Genomic DNA, 20,915 nt, shown 5'->3' on the forward strand with positions numbered 1-20,915 from the left:
AGGATACTGGTTAGGGCACTGCAGCATTGGAGTCTGTCTGATAGTTTCCCTGTTGATAATCAGGGGTTGTGCTTTGGGGAGAGGTCACAAAGGTGCATTACCATTCTTATCTCACCTCACAGTCTTGATTGTTTGGCTTGTGATGTTTGCCAGGTTAGGGTCATGGTTTTCTTTCCCTGAAGACCAACTACACATTTTAATGAGTCTGTTAATAACATTAAATGTTCTATTAAAATTAAATAACATTAACACACTCATTAACGGTACACAGAAGCTAACTAGGGCTGGCTTCTTTTTAATTGGTGAGGTCATAAATACTGAAATGTAAATATTTTTGATGGTGATGAAAAACATCTTGTCTTTTGCATGTTTTGCAGGTGGGAATGAGATCCCGAAACCAGGGTGGAGAGAGCTCATCTAACGGGCATATCTCCTGCCCCAGGTCCTCCGTCCTCAGTGATGCTGATGATAAAAACCTCTCAGAAGATGCAAAAAAGAAGAACAAATCAAACAGGAAGGAGGAGGAGGTCATGGCTTCAGGAACTGTCAAACGGCACCTCAAGCTGCCTGGGGGAAGTGAAAGACAGGGGAAAAAATCTCTGGAGTTGTCCAAGGAGGATCTCATCCGGCTCCTGAGTGTCATGGAGGGAGAGCTGCAGGTAGAGGCAGCCCTCGGCAGTGCGTGTGTGCTTCTAGCTCCAACCCACTCCTTACGGGACTGTGGACTTGGGGAAAGGGGTATATCTTCCTTATTTGTGTTGAAATCCTAGTATCTGGCACAAGTTTCTACAAAGTGTTGCTCAGTGAATGATACATGAACAGGTGCTTATCCAACCTGAAGCTTCTCTAGACATGTAGTTTCTTCATGAGATAATTTGGTTATGATTTAATAGAGTCCTACAAGTCAGATATCACTGGCTACGCAGGAAAGTCATGACTAAAAAATGGAGTAACAGTTATTGCGTTTCTCCTAGAAGAGAGAGATTTATTGAAAGTAGCTTTACTGCTTAGTCTTTTCTTGTTGCTTTGTAACTTGCAGTCGCAACCTTGTACCACGTCATAGGACTTGAGATGTACAGCAACATGCAGAGTATCATGTTGTGAGGAAGTCAACAGTTTCTCAAACCATTTTGCAGTTCATTATTTTATTTGAACTGCATAAAATGTAGACATCATTATATATAGTTCATAAACCAAAGGGCTGAGGCTCAGAGCCAAGATCTAGCTTGAACAGATCTTATCTCCCTGGTCCCTAGCCCCAGATATTTTGGCTGTCCACCTCCAGTATCCTTATCTAGTTGCCATTAGCCAGCTCCCTCCCAGTGAGCCTATATTTTGGGGGATTCAGGAAGCAGTTTAGATTCCTTTGAGTTTCTGAGCTTTAGACAGTTGCATTCCTAGGCAGTACAGGAACAATAAGTTTTTTTGTTGTTGTCATTGTTGTTGGGCAGGGGACAGGATGACTTAAGAATGGAGTTATTGTTTTCCTTTTGGTATTTGTTAAGTTTTTAGGTTGTGAGCCTCTAAGGGAAAACTAACAAGTACATGAGGTGAAACCTTTGCTAGCTTGGCCATCCTGTCAGCCTGAGAAAGGCAATTTTTAGCCTCTGCTATACTAAGGTGGCCATTCTGTCCCTCTTCGCATGCACGTGTGTGTGTGTGTGTGTGTGTGTGTGTGAAGACTCTGAGGCAAAGAGAATTATAAAACATACAAAACCCAAATTTGATTTAAAAAAAACCAAGCAAATACTACTGAGTAAAATTGCATTTGGATTTTACAGAAAATGATGAAATTTTCCAGAGCACTGCCATTATTAAAAATAGTATCACCACTCACAGAAATGTGGGTGTTTTTAATTTTTGGTCTATTAGCATGTATTGTATAAAGATGAATAATTACTCCTTTTGAGCTTTCCCCAGGCAATAGCTAACAACTAACAACAGCTAACAACCAAGTACATAAGCGTACCTATGGACTTTGAATTCCTCCCAAAGCAACGCTGTCTGCTCATTTCTGTTCAGCATGTTGGCTTTGGTGAGTCTGTGGTTCTACAGACAACTGAGACAACTTTGCACAGAAGGCTGTGATCCCCTGCTGGACGCTGTAAGGCACATACAGCTTTTGGGCACATAGTGGTTGTGCATACAGTTCCTGATTCTTGGTATTGTTATGGTGAAGCCCCCCAGGGAAGACCACATGGACACCAAGTAGTAGAAAAGGGATTTTTTGTTTGTTTGTTTTTGAGGTTTTTTTTTTCACGGTAGGGTCTCTTTCTAGCCTAGGCTGAGCTGGAATTCACTATACAACCTCAAGGTGGCCTTGAACTCACAGTGATCCTCCTAAACCTGCCTCCCGAGTGCTTGAGATTATTAGCCACCCTGAATTATTGGGATTATTATGCATGCTGAATGCAGTGCCAAGCTGTATTTCAGGGCATCTTTGATAGGAGAAATCCGGAAGATTTCACATCTTAGTTTTACAGTTCAGAAGTTCAGTAATCATAATCTTACAAAACCAGGAGTTAATTTCAGTTGATTTTAGGAAAAATACAGAAACTTTTCCAGAATCTCCTCTTTCTGAATTTTTCTTCTCTTGCAACTGCAAACAAGCAGGAGTTAATACAGAAGCTAAAGGCTGCATTTAGCAACAGTGAGAAAAAACATCTTTTCTGGTGGAGACCCATTGTGTTAAACTAAGCCAAGCATCAAGTTCAAGTGGACGTGAGACCATATCCTGAGGTACCAGCTAAGCTGAACTTCCTTGTGCAAGTTCACAATGTGGATTCACTTACATCTTTCTCTAGTTTAGGCACTTGTCGCAGTATACAAGGGTAAGATCACACACTAGAGAAACTGAAGAAGCTGACAGAAGTCTCCAAAGAAATGCATTTTGTTCTTCATTCTTCTGTATGAATACAAGATACCTTCCTTACATGGAAAAATGGGTTCAATGTTATTTATGGGGGAAGAGAGTAAAGGGAAAGAAAAGTGAAGGGCCTGGTATTTTAAAGCAGTCCATGGGGATTTCATTTGCAAAGCAAATAATGTGATGTATGCATGCACAATTGCATGTATACACACTTGTAAATGCATATCTTGCACTGTTCTATAAGAATACTCTTCTATTTAGAGCTGTAGAAGTGTTTTTGTAGAAGTCACTTGTTCTCTATTAACATCCTCACATTGGGGAGGGTGTTGAGGCTAAGAGTGGGAAGCTGTTCACATTAGCATAGTGAGTGGGCTCCTGAGAGTGTGGCTGGGTGCTAGTTGCCAGGCAATAGAAAGGATAAAAACTGTGTGAAAAGCTGGGGTTGGAGAAGAAGCAGGAATAAGCTTTGTGAAGTAAATTTCCTTCAGCTCAGGCCTATAGACAGAGCAGTTAATTAGCACTGTCCACTAGTTCTCCAATAGTCATCTTCTATTCAGTCTTTATAGGCTCAAATGCTCTTTGGAGATGATATTCCAAAGTGCTATAAAGTACTGAGACTAAAGCACCTTAGAGGTGACCCATCGACACTATTTCCTTTATATCACATATTATGTGACTGGCCTAAAGTGGACTACCAACCTCATTGCAGTTGGTATAGATCAAAATTCCTCTTTTCCTAATCTAATGTCCTTCCCATTATATCACTTACCTTCCCTGGATGTTCATGGATGGCCTCAGGACCTTTATATTTATTCTTGGCCTCCATAATTTCCTTCACCTAGAATCATACTGGAAGCTTATAAATGAAAGACATTTTGTGAAGAAGATTTCATTTTCATCAGAGATATGGAATGAGATCAGGGCCTTGAAGTTCAGTGTATTGCAGACCATAAGAAAATAGGGGTGGGGAAGGCATGTCACAGGTTGGTCACTACACAAGCCCGGGGCTTTGTGCTCACTACTATCTAGGTGGTCTTACGTTATATAACAAGGGAAGCTTGAGAGACTACATTTATAAGCATTTGAAAGCCTGTGGAAATAGGGTGCTACCCAGAAAGAGTGTTTCCAGTGTGGAGAAGACAAGAACAATGTTGTCTACTTGTAGGAAGTCAACCTTGGAAGTAACTTGGGGAAGGAGGAAAGGAAGGCTCCTTCAGGTTTCCCATGCTAATTTTTGCCTCGGAATCTTATTTGAGCTCCCTTATTCTCTTCAAAATCATATTCAGGGCTAGAGAGATGGCTTAGCCGTTAATTTACTTGCCTACCAAGGCAAAGGACCCAGGTTTGAGTCCCCATGATCCATGTAAGCCAAATGTACAAGGTAGTGCATGTGTGTGGAGCTGATTTGCAGTGGCTGAAGGCCCTGGAACACCTATTCTCTCTCTCTCTCTCTCTCTCTCTCTCTCTCTCTCTCTCTCTCTCAAATAAATAGATAAAGTTTTAAAAAATCATATTCAATGTTTCAAATACTGTAGACAATTATGTTTTATTTTGGAAGATGGCTAGCCTGGCCCATTTGAAGTATGTTACATGATCTAGGGAAGTTTGTTGAATCAACATTGTAAATAGCATGACTTTTATTGTTGACACTGGTTTTTATAAAACTTGCAATTTCCCTCCTTTCATTTGCCAATCCAGGTATTAAATGAACTCAAACTGCATCTTTACTGGACATGTGTTACAAATAGAGTTGCCCCTACAAGGGACTTTTTGCATTTTAAGACTCTTGTTTAGAACTGGACCTTGTCTCTGAGAGGGGCATCTTTCTAACTTTTGTGCTACACACTAACAAAGCCAGGGCTATTGTCTAAGCACCATGATGGGCCAGTGCAGAGAAGCTGGGCTGGTTTTTATTACTACACTTCCTCCTTGACTGCTTCCAATATGAAGTACTTTCTAATAAATTAGAATAGTTTTACTTTCTGGGTGAAAAACTGGTTACATATTTTCCAGACTAAACTGAGAGCAGTAAAATTGCACATCCAGACCATTATTTGGGCACTGTGATTAATTTCCCCTTGTATTTATTTAAAAATAGCACTTTTGAAAAGCCAGTCAACTTGGCTATACTAAAAACAACAAAACTTCAGAGAAAGAAGTACTTCCATTTAAAAACAAAGTAACTGTTGCAGTCCGGTTTGCATTGCTGTTAGAAATCACCCAACCAAGAGTAGCTTCTGGGAAAAAGAGATTTATTTTGGCTTACAGGCTCGAGGGGAAGCTCCACGATGGCAGGGCAAAACGATGGCATGAGCAGAGGGTGGACATCACCCCCTGGCCAACATAAGGTGGGACACAGCAACAGGAGGGTGTGCCAAACACTGGCATGGGGAAACTGGCTATAAAGCCCATAAGTCCGCCCCCAACAATACACTCCCTCCAGGAGGCATTAATTCCCAAATATCCATCAGCTGGGGAGCTAGCATTCAGAACACCTAAGTTTATGGGGGACACCTGAACCAAACCACCACAGTAACACAAAAGGCTTGGCAAAAGTATATTCTTATAAAATGATTCAAGAACGAGGCATAAATTCTTTTTCTTGATACAAACAAATCCACTTTATATCTTCAATCCCTTGATCTATCTACTTGAATACATTTTAGGGGGAAACCTCAAATTGAGTTTCATCCTTTCTTCCTTTGAAGTTAGACTTGCTACTCTTTTCCTATATGTAAGGAGGCATGGAGACACAAACAGGAAATGCACCAGCAATCCCCTTGACTTTGGTGTTCTACAGGCTAAGTCAGTCAGTGAAACTGACAAACCTGCCTTTGGCCCAGATGATGGGAAAAGGTGATGTATTTCGAAGACAATATGATATACCTGAAGATCGTTACTTTCCTTTACTCTGGGGTGTCTAGCCATTTTCTTTAAAATTGTTCACTAGTTTCTCTCTCTGTCTTCACCTTTTCCTCAGCAAGAGTTCATTCTTAAAAATGATAAACAAGAAGATTCATTCTTAAAAATTTAATAACTAATTCAAAATTGATTGTTCTTATATTTAATAAAAATTATTATGGAAGAGATCTGAGGAATATAAACAATAATGACACTTGCAGCTAAAACTTGATGAGGTCTTATTATGTACCAAGTGTGTCCCACCTCCCAAGTATGTTCTGAGGCACCAGTGTTAAAGGTGTCATAAAGAAGAGTTCATGACCTGGTGGGATTGATCAGAATGTACAGGAATTAAAGTTTACTTTTGGGAACAGGAGTCACTATGTAGCTGAGGCAGCCTCACACTCATGGTCTCTGCCTCAGCCTCCCATGTGCTAGAATCACAGGTGTATACTACCATACCCAGGAGGAAGGAGTATTATATAGGACAATTTCAATACAAACTATGGAAATAGAAAAAAGGAAAAGATAATGAAAATAACAGGAAATGAATAAAAGTGTTACTGAAGAGACCTCAAGGAATGGGTCTTTTGGGGCAAAGAGATGACTCTGTGGGTTAGCTTGGATAGGACCAGGCTCAGAAAGATTTGGACAGAATAAGGTATATCCATGAGTAGAGTGTAGCTTCAGGTCTGGGGATATAGCTCATTGGTTGTGTGCTTGCCTAGAATGCTCAAGGCACTGGATTTAATCTCCTATACTATGAGAAACAGAAAAGTCTGGCTAAAGTGGAGAATTATTTGATGGAGAAAGAATTTCATCTCCTCTTGGAGATTCACTACAAGTGGATCAACTTTTTTTCTTTTTTCCAAAAGGATTTACATTTATTTTTGGACCAACACATCCATGTAGATCAATAGAAAGTAAGATAGGATTCCAGTTTAACATGCAGAAATCTCTGCAATGCAGACATTATCAATCGTTGAGTGTGCAAATCTTTAGACTCAGCTTGGTTCTCTTCCAGTGGCTTCTCTTGGAGTTGTACCTGATTTTGTTACCAGATTTTATCTGAATCCATTGGGGAATGGGATGGTTTTCCTTTTTTTCTTGGCAAGGAATCACTTGATTCTGAGAGTCTTGTGAGAAGACGTGGTGAGATAATACGCAACTGCAACAAACCTCGGTGGCAGAGGAAATCAGAAGAGCTGGGTCAACTTTTTAAAACCCAGAAAGTGTATGGATCCCAGGGGAGCTGATTTATTGCAGCAGTCAGAGAAGTCAAGGTTGTCAAAAAGAATAGCAGTCCATGAGTCAAATTGACAGAAAGATCCAGTTGACTAGGTCTGAAGCTCATCCCTTTGGGTTTGTGAATCAAGTCATTGAAAATCTTTGCCAGAGTGATTTCAGCAATTTTATGTCTATTTTTAGTGAGTTGAGAAAAGGAAGTTAAAAAAGTACGAAAATAAAGGAATTTAGAAAAAAAATTTTTAAAGAGATACATTTTTTAAAGAGATACATATTTAGAAAGAGAGAGAGAGAGCACCAGAGATCCATAGAAGCCTAATTTTCCTCTTCTTTTGCTGAGCAGGGAACATTGTTTTATACAAAGTAGGCAATATATATATTGACCTCTTCATTTAAAATCACATTGTTATCTTGCTCTACTTTTGAGCTTTATTGAAGTGGCTAACACAGTGTGACTTGAATGCCACATTCACAGAGGAATGTGATAGAATTCAAAGGCTTGTTGGTTGACCTTACTGATGTTCTTTGGGCTTCTGGACAGTCCCCATGTGTATGAAGGAGTTCCAGGTGTGATTACTAAATTTAACTAATATAGATGTGACCAGGCCAGTGGAAAGATGATCAAAATGAAACAGGGTGTTGGGGGATCAGGAAAGTCCTTGAATCTCAAACCCTGGGTTTGCATTTACATTTAACCAAAGAATTGGGCAAACCAAACTGAGAAGGATAATTATTAAATTATTATATTTACTGGGGGAAGATGGAACCAAGGGAAGGAAAATGAATGTATACATGTGGCCTGAGAGCCAATGTGGTGGGCCTGGAAAAATCATTTTGAAAAAAAAAAGAGGTAAAGAGGAAAGAAAAGAGCTCCAGCCATGTGGAGGGCAGGAGGGCTGAAGAGCCCATGTGGACATAGTGGCTGGGGGTTCTGCCTTTTCTCAGCCAGTCAGGCCAAGATGAGGGAGACTTACCAGAACCTGGAGGTTCAAGGATGGTCAGGCAGCCCAGCAAGACCTGGCCCTCACCTCATAAACAGATTTATGACTTCACTATAGTGGGCTTTACCTTCTGGCTCATGTAAGCCAGAGAGTCAGCTGATTGGTCTGGGCTAGAGGCTATGTGAGGAAGACGCTAGCCATGAGGCCAAGTTCTGGGGACTGAATTTACCAACCACGATGTCAGGATTAGATTTAAATTCTAGGAAAGGAGACTTCCCTCCCAGGAGGCACCCAGGTTGTTTGTGAAAAAACACATCTAGGGAAGAGATAAGAGGTCACATCATACTTTGATCTCTAGCAAAGTGGAGACTTCCAGGATAGGCCCAAGGACATTCCTTCCTTTACTTTCAGGGGCCCAGTCACCCTAAGTGCTTAACAAAGCTACCTCACTCCCTCTCTAAACGAGGGCTAGAAAGACTGGAAATTGGTCTATTTGTGCATAAGGTTTCTAAGTGACATAAATTTAACTAACTTTTTAACCTTGGGGATAGTAATAAAAGTAATTGGAATTAATGGTGCCAAGAAATGGTAAAGGGTCATTAAATGTCAAAACCTCCTAAGATAATGGCAGGACTTGGATTAGACAAGAGGCCTGTATCATTGACAAAAATAAGGGTTGGGATCAGATGGTGAGTGGGTGACTGCTGCACACTCCTTTTGCTAAAGTATTTCTCATGATCATTCTGTTGCTTTAGAATTTTCAAGACATCCTCACGCTGGACTAGATTGAAATCTAGTAGAACGTATTTATTACCTAGTTTCATCTTAGCTATATAACTCTCCAGTGTTCCTTTGACCATTCCTTTTTCTTTTTTGGTTTTTTGAGTCTCACTCTAGCCCAGGCTAACCTGGAACTCACTATGTAGTCTTAGGGTGGCCTTGAACTCATGTTGATCCCCCTACCTCTCTCCCAAGTGCTGGGATTAAAGCTGTGTGCCACCATGCCTCGTCCTTTGACCATTCCTGTCCATGAGGCAGTCTCTGCTCTTACCCATCACTGATACTCTTCCAAACATACATTTGAATAATATCACCATTCCAGTGGCAACTTTCTTCATATATATATATATATATATATATATATATATATATATATATATATGGTTGTTGTAGTTTTAAATTTTTTTTCATTTATTTACTTCTTCGGTAGAGAGAGAGAATGGGTGTGCCAGGGTCTTCAGCCACTCCAAACAAACTCAAGATACATATACCATCTTGTGCATCTGGCTTATGTGGGTATTAGAAAATAGAACCTGTGTTCTTAGGCTTTGCAGGCAAGTGTCTTAACCACTAAACCATACCTCCAGCCCTCTTCTTATATTCCTTTCACCTTGAAAATAATTGCAAAAGAAAATTTGGAGCCAGGCCTGGTGGCGCATGGCTTCAATCCCAGCACTCAGGAAGTAGAGGTCAGAAAATTTCCATGAGTTCAAGGCCATACAACCCTGAGACTACAGAGTGAATTCCAGGTCAGCTTGGGCTCGAGTGAGACCTGACCTTGAAAAACCAAAAAGAAAGAAAGAAAAGAAGGAAGGAAGGAAGGAAAGAAGGAAAGAAGGAAAGAAAGAAAGAAAGAAAGAAAGAAAGAAAGAAAGAAAGAGAAAGAAAGAAAGAAAGAAAGAAAGAAAGAAAGAAAGAAAGAAAGAAAGAAAGAAAGAAAGAAAGAAAGAAAATTTGGGTCTCTGTAGGAAAAGTCCAGACATGTTTGTAACTTGCCTTATTCTATGCTCTTGTACCAGTCAGTATTTCTCTAGGGATCACTGAAGGCTTACCTCCTTTGTGAAGTGTTTTATCTTGCATTATTTTATTATGTTTGAGCCATAACATCACATAATTCACAAAGACTTATGTTCTGTTACCAAGAAAATAAAAGTTCTGAAAGGAGGATGGTTTATGCTTAGCTGTACTTAGAAAAGGGGAGGAAGGCATGACATTGTCATCCATTGATGACTGTGAGTGATCTCAGAACATTCTGTATGTCCTGTGAGCACTGATAAGATTAATTTTTAATGTCTGCAGAAACTAATTATATAAAGTATAAGTATCATATGAAAAATCATGCTATGACTGAATCATTGGTAATGGTCACAAACATTTGCAGTGACATTCCTGCCACAAATTCTATGATTCTAGGGATTTTTTTTTATACTTGAACAACAGATGTCCTTCTTTGCTGCTGCTGTTGATAATTGGTTCAGATGGAAATACCTAGTGCAAACAAGCACAGTAGTGTACTCCTAAAAGGGTACAAATTATCAGTTTTTTTTTCTTTAGAGATAACTTTTTTTTTCCTAAATGAGTTCTATCTGTCATACACTGAGGCCTCCTGAGGAATCCCTGTGCCTCTGAAGAACAGGCTTTTAGTTACCTCCTGTAGCTTTTAAAATTGATGACTCACCTGTACTTAATCTACGCCATCTTTAGAGTCTTGGGCTGAGGTCACCCTGAGCAAGGAAGGTTGCCCAGTGAAACCTCACACCACTGAAATGATCAGCGTGCTGGGAATGGTATGTCTTTGCTAAGTTTAGGAGGCAGCAAAGAGCCAGGTTGCTTTCTGATTGAAATCAGGACTGGAGCTGATTCTTTGTTGAATACAATGCCCAGAATCTCATGTGTCTGGCAGCATTGTCTGGATCTTGACAAAGAGCTTTAGTGTCTGACTTTCACTGTTTCTGGATGAACACTTTTACTGCTCCTGATAGAACCAGAGAGCTTGCTTCTCTGCAGGGTCATTAATGTAACCACTGAAGGTGCAGGGAAGAACTTTGATTTTTATTGAGAAATGTAAAAAACCAAAAACAAAAAACAAATAACACTTATAAAGAAAATCTTTTTTTTTTTTTAAAGAAAATCTCTTACAAAATAGGTACTTTTATTATTTGATGGGTTCTGGCCATGGGAAAGTACCGCGTAGGAGTAATCAGTGAAAGATGGGGGCTGCTTCCTCCATGGCTGCGGCTGCATTTCTCCCAGTGTGAATGATCTCAGTCACTTCAGTGTACAAGACTCCATTCACATATTCCCATTATCTGTAAACATTTCCCAGCTATTTGTTGTATGTGTGCATATAATGCATGGAGCTAGTTCTGAGTGAAGTCAGAGTGTGTGCAGTGTTAGTGCAAACAGTTGCTAGGGACAGTTGTCCTTGGAACTGATTCCATAATGACCCTGGAAGACATGTCAGGCTGCCTGCACCTTCAGGACTCAGCTCAGGGAAGGGGGTTGGATGGGCCCCTATGGTGCCTGATGAACTTTTGGTAAAGAAAGAAATGTTATGTATTTTCCCTGTGGATTGTGGATACTTGATGCTAATTCAGCTGAGAAACTGACTTTTGAATTTTATTTTAAATTAATTAATTTAATCTGGGCATGGTGGCGAATGCCTTTAATCCCAGCACTCAGGAGGCAGAGGTAGGAGAATCACCATGAGTTTGAGGCCACCCTGAGACCATATAGTGAATTCCAGGTCAGCCTTGGCTAGCGTGAAATCCTACTCCAAAAAACAAAACAGAGCTGGGCGTGGCTGCGCATGCCTTTAATCCCAGCCCTTCGGAGGCAGAGGTAGGAGGATTGTCATGAGTTTGAGGCCACCCTGAGACTCCATAGTGAATTCCAGATCAGCTTGGGTTAGAGTGAGACCCTACCTTGAAGAAAAAAAAGGGAAACAAACAAACAAAAGCCTCTAATTAATTTAAAATTCAGTGTTTGACTGGTGGCCACTATGTTGCATTTATGTGCAAATACAAAGGAAACCATATAGCTGTGTGTTCAGGTAGCCTAGCTGGAGCCAAGGAACACCCTTGACAGGTCTTGGGAGAATGCCTCTTGTCAGTGGTGAGGAGAAAAGAACAGGCCAGAGGGGAAGGGAGGCCTGGGTCAGGGCGGAGGTCAGAGCTTGGATATGCTGTGAGGGAGGTAGGCAGAGAAGTTTCAGGAACAAGATGTGGGCTGCTCTCAGGGCTGCCACAGAGCTGAGGGTGCAAGCGTGACAAGCAGCTTTCTAGATGGCTTTTTATGTGGTCACAAAGGACGGTTTGTTGATACCAAGTGGCTGTTGTCTAGGCATGTGTGGTCAGACTTGATTTTGTGGATGTTTGCAGAGAAGAAGATGGTGGCCTGTTTTTAAAGAGGATCTCCAGCACTTTCTAGATGTTAGATAGGGCTTTCTCTCATAATTCCTATTTCACTCATGCTTCCTCTGTCCTCTATGGATGTGATGACCTGCTTTCCTGACCACATGCTTACTTCTCTTTTTCCATCCACTCTACCCCGACCCCTATTTATTCACTTAAGCAAATTCAGCTCCATCTTATTCTGTGCTCTTTGACTATTTAAAATTTTTTTTCTGTGACGATGTTTTAAAAAAGTTTCTATTGACAACCACCATACACATACAGAATGTACCCTGATCCTAATTACCTCTCATCACCTTCCTTTGTCTCCCGTCTCCTATCGTACCCCTCCTCCACTGACCCCCCTCCTCTTTCCAATCAGTCCCTGTTCTATCTTTTAAAATATTTTATTTATTTATTTATGAGTGGGAAGGAAGGAAGGAAGGAGGGAGAGAGGGAGGGAGGGAGGGAGGGGAAGAGAGAGAGAGAATGGGCACACCAGGACCTCTAGCCACTGCAAACAAACCCCAGACACATGTGCCATCTTGTGTATCTGGCTTAGGTGGACACTGGGAAATTGAACCTAGGTCTTAGGCATCTCAGGCAAGTGCTTTAACTGCTAAGCCATCTCTCCATTCCCTCTACCCCTGTTTTATTTTGATGTCATCTTTTTTTTTTCTTTCCTATTATACAGGTTTTGTATAGGCAGAATTAGCCACCATGAAGTCATGCATGCCACAGCCACTCTGGGTCTAGAAGATCGCATTCCAAAGCCCTCCTCCCCTTCCTTTGGCTCCTACATTCTTCCTGCCACTTCTTCCACAGTGGTCCCTGGGAGAGCCTGGCAGGATGTGGCAGAGAAGTCCTTTGACTTTCGGATAAGATTTCTAAGTGGTCATGTCTTCTTACTGATAGAGCCTGTCTGAAAAGCTCTTGATATCAAAAGTGACATTACGTAGAGTATATGATATATAAAATACATAGTGCAGTATTCTATTGGTCGAGTCAAGTATTGTGATTAAGTGTCTCGTAGAGTACATGATAGATGTTACATAGCGCAGTGTCTTATTGGTTAACATTTAAGCCTCTCTCGGGTTTTTTTTTCACATTTTATTTATTTATGGATTGATTTAAGGGAGAGACACAGAGAAAGAGAGAGAGAGAGAGACAATGGGCACACCAAAGCCTCTAGCCACTCCAAATAAACTCTAGAGGCATGTGCCACCTTGTGCATCTGGCTTACATGGGAACTGGGGAATAGAACCTGAGTCCTTAGACTTTGCAGGCAAGTGCCTTAACTGCTAAGCCATCTCTCCAACCCCTCATTCACTCAGGTTTTTAAAACTTTTCTATAAACAATTTTTATACATGTACATAATATATTTTGATAATAATCCTTTCCCAATATCTTCTTTTGTCTCTCTTGCCTTCCACTGAATCTCTTATTTTTTTCTAACTAGTTTCTCTTCCATTTTAAAACAAGTTATTTATTTGTAAATCGAAAGAAGAGGAAGAGAGTAAGTACGGGCGAGCCAGGGCCTCTGGCCATGGCAAATGAGCTGTAGACACATGCACCACTTTATGTGAATGCCTTTAGTGAGCGCTTTCGCCACTGAGCCACCTCCCCAACCCTCCTCTTCTATTTTGATAGTGTTCATCTCTCATTAATTATCCATGACAGAATGTCGATGGCCCACTGGTGTACATGTCATGTGCAAATAATAACAGCCACTGTGAGGTCATGGATGCAACAGCCATTTTATGTCCAGAAGGCAGCATTCCAAACCACTCCTCTCCATCCTCTGGCTCTTATGTTTTTTCCACCTCTTCTTCCGCAATGACATACAAATTAATTTTATCCATCATAACCAATGCTACATGAATACATTTATATATTCATCCTATCATACAGGCCAAATAATTTCTCTTGCTTAAATCCATGAAACTGAAATTGATGACTCAAAGGTATGTATCTTTAAAAGGTTTCAGTTAAGGTGCTTGTCTGCAAAGCCGAAGGACCCAGGTTCAATTTCCCATGACCCTCGTAACCCACATGCACAAGGTGGCACATGCATCTGGAGTCCATTTGCAGTTGTTGATGGCCCTGGTGTGCCCATTCTCTCCCCATTGTTATCTGTCTGTCTGTCTGTCTATCTATCTATCTATCGATCTATTGATCTATCTAATTAATCATTCTGCCTCTTTCTAAAATAAATAAATATAAAAATATTTTTAAAAATTTCACTCTTAAAAAATAAGGTTTTGTTAACTTGCCTCCAACATACTATGTTGTCAATTGTTTTACCAGTTTAATGTTTCCTTCCCTTTGCCAGCTTGATAGATGGAATGATATTTCTGTATAGTCTTAATCTACATTTGTTGTATGAGGGAAGTTGAACATCTTTTCAATACTTTTAGAGATTTTTGTCTTTCCATTTGCTTGACTAGTCTGTTTTTATTTGTTGCTCCTTTTCTGTTTGGTTGTTAGGTTTTAAAATTAATAAGTCTTGGGCTGGAGAGATGGCTCAGATATTAAAAGCATTTGCTTACAAAGCCTGGGTTCATTTCCCTAGTACCAACATAAAGCAGGATGCAAAGTAGTACATGCATCTTGAGTTCATTTTTAGTGGCAGGCCCTTGCACACTCATTTTCTCTCTTTCTCTTCACCACCTTAAAAATAAATAAAATAAATAAGTATTCATGACATAATAGTTCTTTGGGATGTGAACTGGAAACCTAATGTCTTATTCGTGTAGTTTTTATTTTTGGCTTTGGTTTTTGAATGTGTTACTGTGCAGAATTTATTATTACTCTTATTAAACAGACATTAATCTTTCCATCTATAGGTTCTGATATGAGTTAAAATTAGAAAGAAAGCCTTCCCTTTCTGAGGTTATGGAAGACTTTCCCCAAAGTTTCTTGTAATACTTCCTCACAGCCTTCTTACTTGAGTACTTACTCCATCGGGGGTCATGGTGGTTTAACATGTGCTACTTCACTTCTATGTATACGACCATTATAGCAGTGAGGATTGCAGGTAGACTGGCTATTCAAATAGAAAAGAGTTAGCAAAGCTGTTTGGTCACCCAGATGTTTAAAAGCTGAAAGAGTAAAGAGACAATGCTAAGAACAAACAAACAAACAAAAAACCCATGATGCTGAGGTAACCTGACACGATAGCTGCACGCTTGTTAATTTCAGAAAACCAAACTTAGATGATGAGGAGAAGTCCACGAACCAAGCTTCAGAGAATTCTGGCTTGCTGTTTGGGAAAAAGAAGCAAGAGAGGTATATGGGAATGAATGGAGTGGCTGGAAAGTTTGCCAGGAAATAACAAGGACAGAATGCTCGCAGTCAAAGCAAAGTTTTCTCGGTGGAGAGATAAACACTGTCAGATGCTGCTGATGGGTCAAGGAATATGAGGAAAGGAGAAGACCATTGCACTGCATAAAGGGGCACACATCACGGATTGTCTTGATGAGAAGGTACCAGTGGGGTGACCAGTGGGACTTGAACAGAGACTTGGTAAGGAGAGGCTTGAATAAATCCCCTCTGCCAGAGGAGTGAATCCTGGATCAAGTACAGGCTGCTCTTTCAGTGAGTTTCTTTTTTTTATTAACAACTTTCATAATTATAAAAAATAGCCCATGGTAATACCTCCCTCCCCTCACTTTCTCCTTTGAATCTCCTCCATCATATCTCTTCCCCCTCTCAATGAGTCACTCTTTTATTTTGATGTCATCCTCTTTTCCTCCTATTATGATGGTCTTGTGGAGGTAGTGTCAGGCACTGTGAAGTCATGGATATCTAGGCCATTTTAGTCCGGGAGGAGCACATTGTAAGGAGTCCTACCCTTTCTTTGGCTCTTACATTCTTTCTACCACCTCTTCCACAATAGACTCTGAGCTCTGGAAGGTGTGATAGAGACATTGCAGTACTGAGCACTCCTGTCACTTCTTTCCAGCACCATGATGCCTTCTGAGTCGTCCCAAGGTCACTGCCATCTGAAAAGAGAAGATTCTCTACCAAAAGTGAGAGTAGCATTAATATAAGGGTATGAATATTAAGAGAAGTGCTTACTAGGCTGTTTGATAAGCATAGTACATACATTTAGGCAGATAGCAGCAGATGTTACTCTCCTAGGGCTCATGACTACCCCTGTTTTAAGTTTTCAGTATCAGGGATGTATTCAATCCCATGGAGCAGGCCTCCAGTCCAATTAGAGGGCAGTTGGTTTCCACCATGACAGATGTGCCACTATTGCACCCATTGGCTCATTTGGCTTGGCTGGCCAAATCTAAGGCTTGCAGTGTCCACTGTTGAGTATCTTCACTGGTGTTTTCTCTTTCTCCCATTGAACTACATGCAGAATGACTTCTTCCAGCTTTCTGTCAGCTGGTCTACATGGAGGAGGTTCTCAACTCAGCTCCAGCAGGATTTCTCAGTGGCCTTGTAGCCCAAGTATGTGGAGTCTTCAGCAATAAGGTCTTACCATCTATTCCTGGTGGGAAACCAAGGGCCTCAGCAATGGCCTGTAATGTTTTGGGGGCATCAAGGACCTCCCTGGCCAACAACCCTCAGTGAGTTTCTTATAGAGGGAAGGAGAGAAATTAAGTGGGGTCTGTGGAGGATGCAGAATCACAGGAGGATCTTGTCCTTATAGAAGAAATAACTATGTTTACATTCCAATGTAGTTTGAATTCATGTGTAAAAGGCTTAGTGCCCAGCTGGTGGCATAAATGGGAGATGGTAGAAACTGTAGGAGTCTGGGTCTAGTTGGAGAAGGTAGGTTACTGGGAAATGAGTCTCTTGATGGGGGTTGTGAGACACTGGCTCTGCTCTCTTTTGTTTCCTAGCTGATATTGGGTGAGTAGCTTCCTCTGTTATATACTGTCTCACCTCAGACCTAAAAGCAGTTGAGCCAAATGATTGTGCACCTTTGAAACTCTGAGCCAAAATAAATCCTCCTGTAAGTTGATTTTTCTCAAGAATCGTGTTACAAGGACAGAAAGCTGACTGACATCGACTGCTGTTGAGAATGAGCCAGTGTGGGGGCAACACTGATGCTGGTTGATCTGCTGGGTAGTCAGAAGAGGAAGGGACCTGGTGGACATGGTGAAAAGTTGGAAACCAAAACAGCTTACTTATAGGAATAAGAATGGAAGTTGCATGTAGACACACAGTAGGGTATGAAGTGGTGGGAGATGGTAGATTTGTTTCTATTTGGTTAAAACTGATTTTCTTTGTGAATTGGGCAGCAAAGAGGAAGTGGTGTGAATGATTCTATAAAGGAGAAGCTATAAACCAGCATATATGAGAGAGGAATAGAAAAATATAGTGTGATTTCTTGGTAGCATTAGCAGGCCAGTTAGAGCTACTGACCCATCAATTGAAATGATCTCAGTTGGCACAATGAGCTTTGCCCTAGTTATAAGTTTGAGTAATTGTTATGGGGGCTTAGATTTAGCTAAGGCTGAAGCTTGATCTAGAGAGTCCAAGTGAGGGAAAGAACATGAAAATGAGGTGTATGCAATGGAAATGAAGAGTAGATGGGAAAGAAAATAAGCATACTGGGAAAGGGAGGGCGAAGCCACTAAAGGATGGTAAAATTAGTGGATTATAGATTCTGCATTCATAAAGGTTGTCAGCTTTAAGGCTCTAGAGAATGAACTAGAAAGAGCTGGGATAGTAGAGTTGAGATTATAGACAGTTATAACTTTTATATTAGTGATAAGTGCTAGGTTGTGACTAGTGTGGTGGCTGAGGAGTATTAAGTTAGGAAACAAGGTGGTCAGAATATCAGAATTACCACTTAAGGGAATTGTGGAGTCATTCATAAATTTGAGAGAGTAATGTCAAAAAGAATGTCAGTAATCCTGAAGTTAAGATCTCCATGGAAGGCAAGAGAATACATAATCTAGATAGTGTGAATGCCACATAAAGAAAGGATGTTAATTGGCTTTATTTGATATGACATTCAATCCTAGGAGATAAAAAAAAGAATGACCTGGAAGTAGTTATGAGGCACTAGGAGAAAATCTTTTTTTAAGTATTTTTTAAAAAAATATTTTTGTTTATTTTTATTTATTCATTTGAGAGCAACAGAGAAAGAGGCAGAAAGAGAGAGAGAAAGGGAGAGAACAGGTGTGCCAGGGCCTCCAGCCACTGCAAACGAACTTCAAATGCGTGTGCCCCCTTGTGCATCTGGCTAACGTGGGTCCTGGGGAATTGAGTCTCAAACCGGTGTCCTTAGGCTTCATAGGCAAGCACTTAACCGCTAAGCCATCTCTCCAGCCCTAGGAGGAAATCTTTATCCTGCTCCAGCCCGTTGGTTCAAGGATGGTGGGAGAGATACCATCCACTTCTCAGTTACTTGGCAAGCAATGTTCAAAGAATAGAAAAGAACATTCTCAGATGAGGTTTTAAGTGCATGAAAATGTGCTTGTAGTTGAGAGTGAAAGCATAGTTGAAAAGCTTGATGGGGTTACAGGGACAAGTGATTAGAAATGGTGATGGTAGAGACAAATTCATGTTCATAGCGTGGGTGGAGGATGAATTTCTTTTTATTATTCTGGGTCTCCCCTTCCACAGCTGCAATGTCAGATCCATGATCACTTCCTCCACGTGACCTTGGTGAGTCCTTAGAAGGCACAGCTGGGAAAGTAATGCCAGACACCTCAGGAAGAGATGCTTCAAGAAAAATGGTTTTCCTTGGGTTTCATCATCATGGGACCTGCAGAGTTGATACCCATCATATTAGGACTCCAGCTGGAATGGGTGTGTCCATATCATTTGTGGTGTCATGGTGTTTTGTCAAACTTGCTCTTGGGATTAAGCACGTGTGAAGAGTGGTTGCAGAAAGAGGACATTCATACTACATGCTTGTTGGTCTGAAGGTCATGGAGAAATGTGAGAGGCATCTAGGGATATTTTCATAGTATTACTTAACAAGACTGGCCACTGTTGAACAAGAAATGATGAGTTCAGTGCTAAGAAATGCAGTGATGCTAGTGGCCTGATCTCATCCACCTGCCTCTTCTATTTAGTCATCCCTTCATCTGACCATTCACTTGCGGATGGCAAAATGTGGTGAAAACAGCTCCAGACCACAGTAGAGGTCATCACACATCAATCTTCTGAAGCAATCATGTTTGGCAACCGAGAAACTGCAGATAAGCAGAGGGCTCTGAAATAAAAACCAGGGCGACTTTGAACCATCTTACTGATTCTGTCATGATCAAGAAAATTTTTTCCCTGAAAATTTTCAGCTATTATTATAAAATTTGTGGTTCTTTGTCATTTATTGAAAAGAGCAGATGCATTGGAAATATTATAGTACTAGTATGCCATGTATTTTCAGCATCAAAACCAATATCATGCTACTCCAATAGAGCTGAAGCTTAGCTTATTATTAAAAAAATAAATAAAATATAAAAAACCTAAGGGGCTACAAGTAATGCAGCCATGACAGTTAACATGCTAAGCTCTTTCCCATGTTGAATGACTGATTATTGGAAGCAGTTACTTATAAGCTTATAACAAAGCTAACATCTTCTATCAGGAAGACTGTCAAATATGCCAGCCAGCTCTTGGTTGACCATGGAAGCTGCATATGAGAAGGAGGTGAGCAATAAGGTAAATACAGCATCATATATGTGCTCACCAAAAAATTAAGGTAAATAGTGAACCAGGGATGCAGGGATGGCTTAGCGGTTAAAGCATTTGCCTGCAAAGCTAAAGGACCTCTGTTCGATTCCCCAGGACCCACATTAGCCAGATGCACAAGGGGGCGCATGTGTCTGGAGTTCGTTTGCAGTGGCTGGAAGCCCTGGCATGCCCATTCTCTCTCTCTTTCTCTGTCAAAATAAATAAAAATAAAATATTTAAATAATAGTGAACCAAATATGTGAGTTTATTAACCATGTTCCTATTGCTGATAGGCAAATAATGTATTTGAACACACAGAGAATATCTATGACTTTATTTGAAGACCCTGATTTTATAGTCATAGACTGTCATTGGCACACTTACACATATGCAGCCTTTGACAGGCATGTGGCATTCTTTCAGATGTGCCTAGTAGCATTCACATACAATACTTATTTCACAAAAATTACTTATTTTGCATTTTAAGAATTAATTAACATATGAATCAATTCCTACATGAGATCTAGACTGAAAATAAGGAGGCCTGGGTTCTAGTCTATAATGAAAAAAGCAGGGCTGGAGAGATGGTTTAGCCATTAAGGCTCTTGCCTGCAAAGCCTAAGGACCCAGGTTCAATTCTCTAGGTCCCATGTGAGCCAGATGCACATGGTGGCACATGCATCTGGAGTTCATTTGTAGTGGCTAGTGGCCCTGGTGCACCCATTCTCTCTTCCTCTATCCCTCTATCTCGAATAAATAAATAAAAACAATAAAATATTTAAAATTCATTGTTTTACTCAGGAAAATTACTGATTTCTCTGAGCTTCTTCCTCTTTACTTTCACATTTAGAAATTATAGTTCTTTCCTATTCTAAATTCCTATGATTCTAGAAATCAAATGGTATGCTGAGAAGTCACTCAGGTTGGTAAAAAACTGGAATTGAGATTAGTAATTCCTAATAACTTTTCAATATTATTTCATGCTCTAGAATGTTCTTCCCACTCTCTTCTAAAAGGTGGTTGTTGAGTAATTAGCCATGGGAGTTGCCTTTGCAATCTCACTCCTACGAGACTGCAAGGTCATATGAGAATGTTTTGTTCTTGTGAACTCCATCATAACAACCAGCAGAATATCTTGC

At 40.5% G+C, this 20,915-nt stretch overlaps 1 protein-coding gene across 2 annotated transcripts in view; it reads left to right on the top strand.

The window, feature by feature from the left end:
• Filip1 (filamin A interacting protein 1) overlaps window positions 1–20,915 on the top strand; it is a 259,788-nt gene that overhangs the window by 126,422 nt on the left and 112,451 nt on the right. For both annotated transcript variants that reach the window (XM_045160606.1, XM_004660402.2), the window contains exon 2: window positions 378–659. In XM_045160606.1, the coding sequence (XP_045016541.1) occupies window positions 384–659 (276 nt within the window). In that variant the 5' untranslated portion in view covers window positions 378–383. The remainder of the gene's footprint in view (window positions 1–377; window positions 660–20,915) is intronic.

This window comes from Jaculus jaculus, chromosome 10 (genome assembly GCF_020740685.1).
Source record: "Jaculus jaculus isolate mJacJac1 chromosome 10, mJacJac1.mat.Y.cur, whole genome shotgun sequence".
NCBI lineage: Eukaryota > Metazoa > Chordata > Mammalia > Rodentia > Dipodidae > Jaculus > Jaculus jaculus.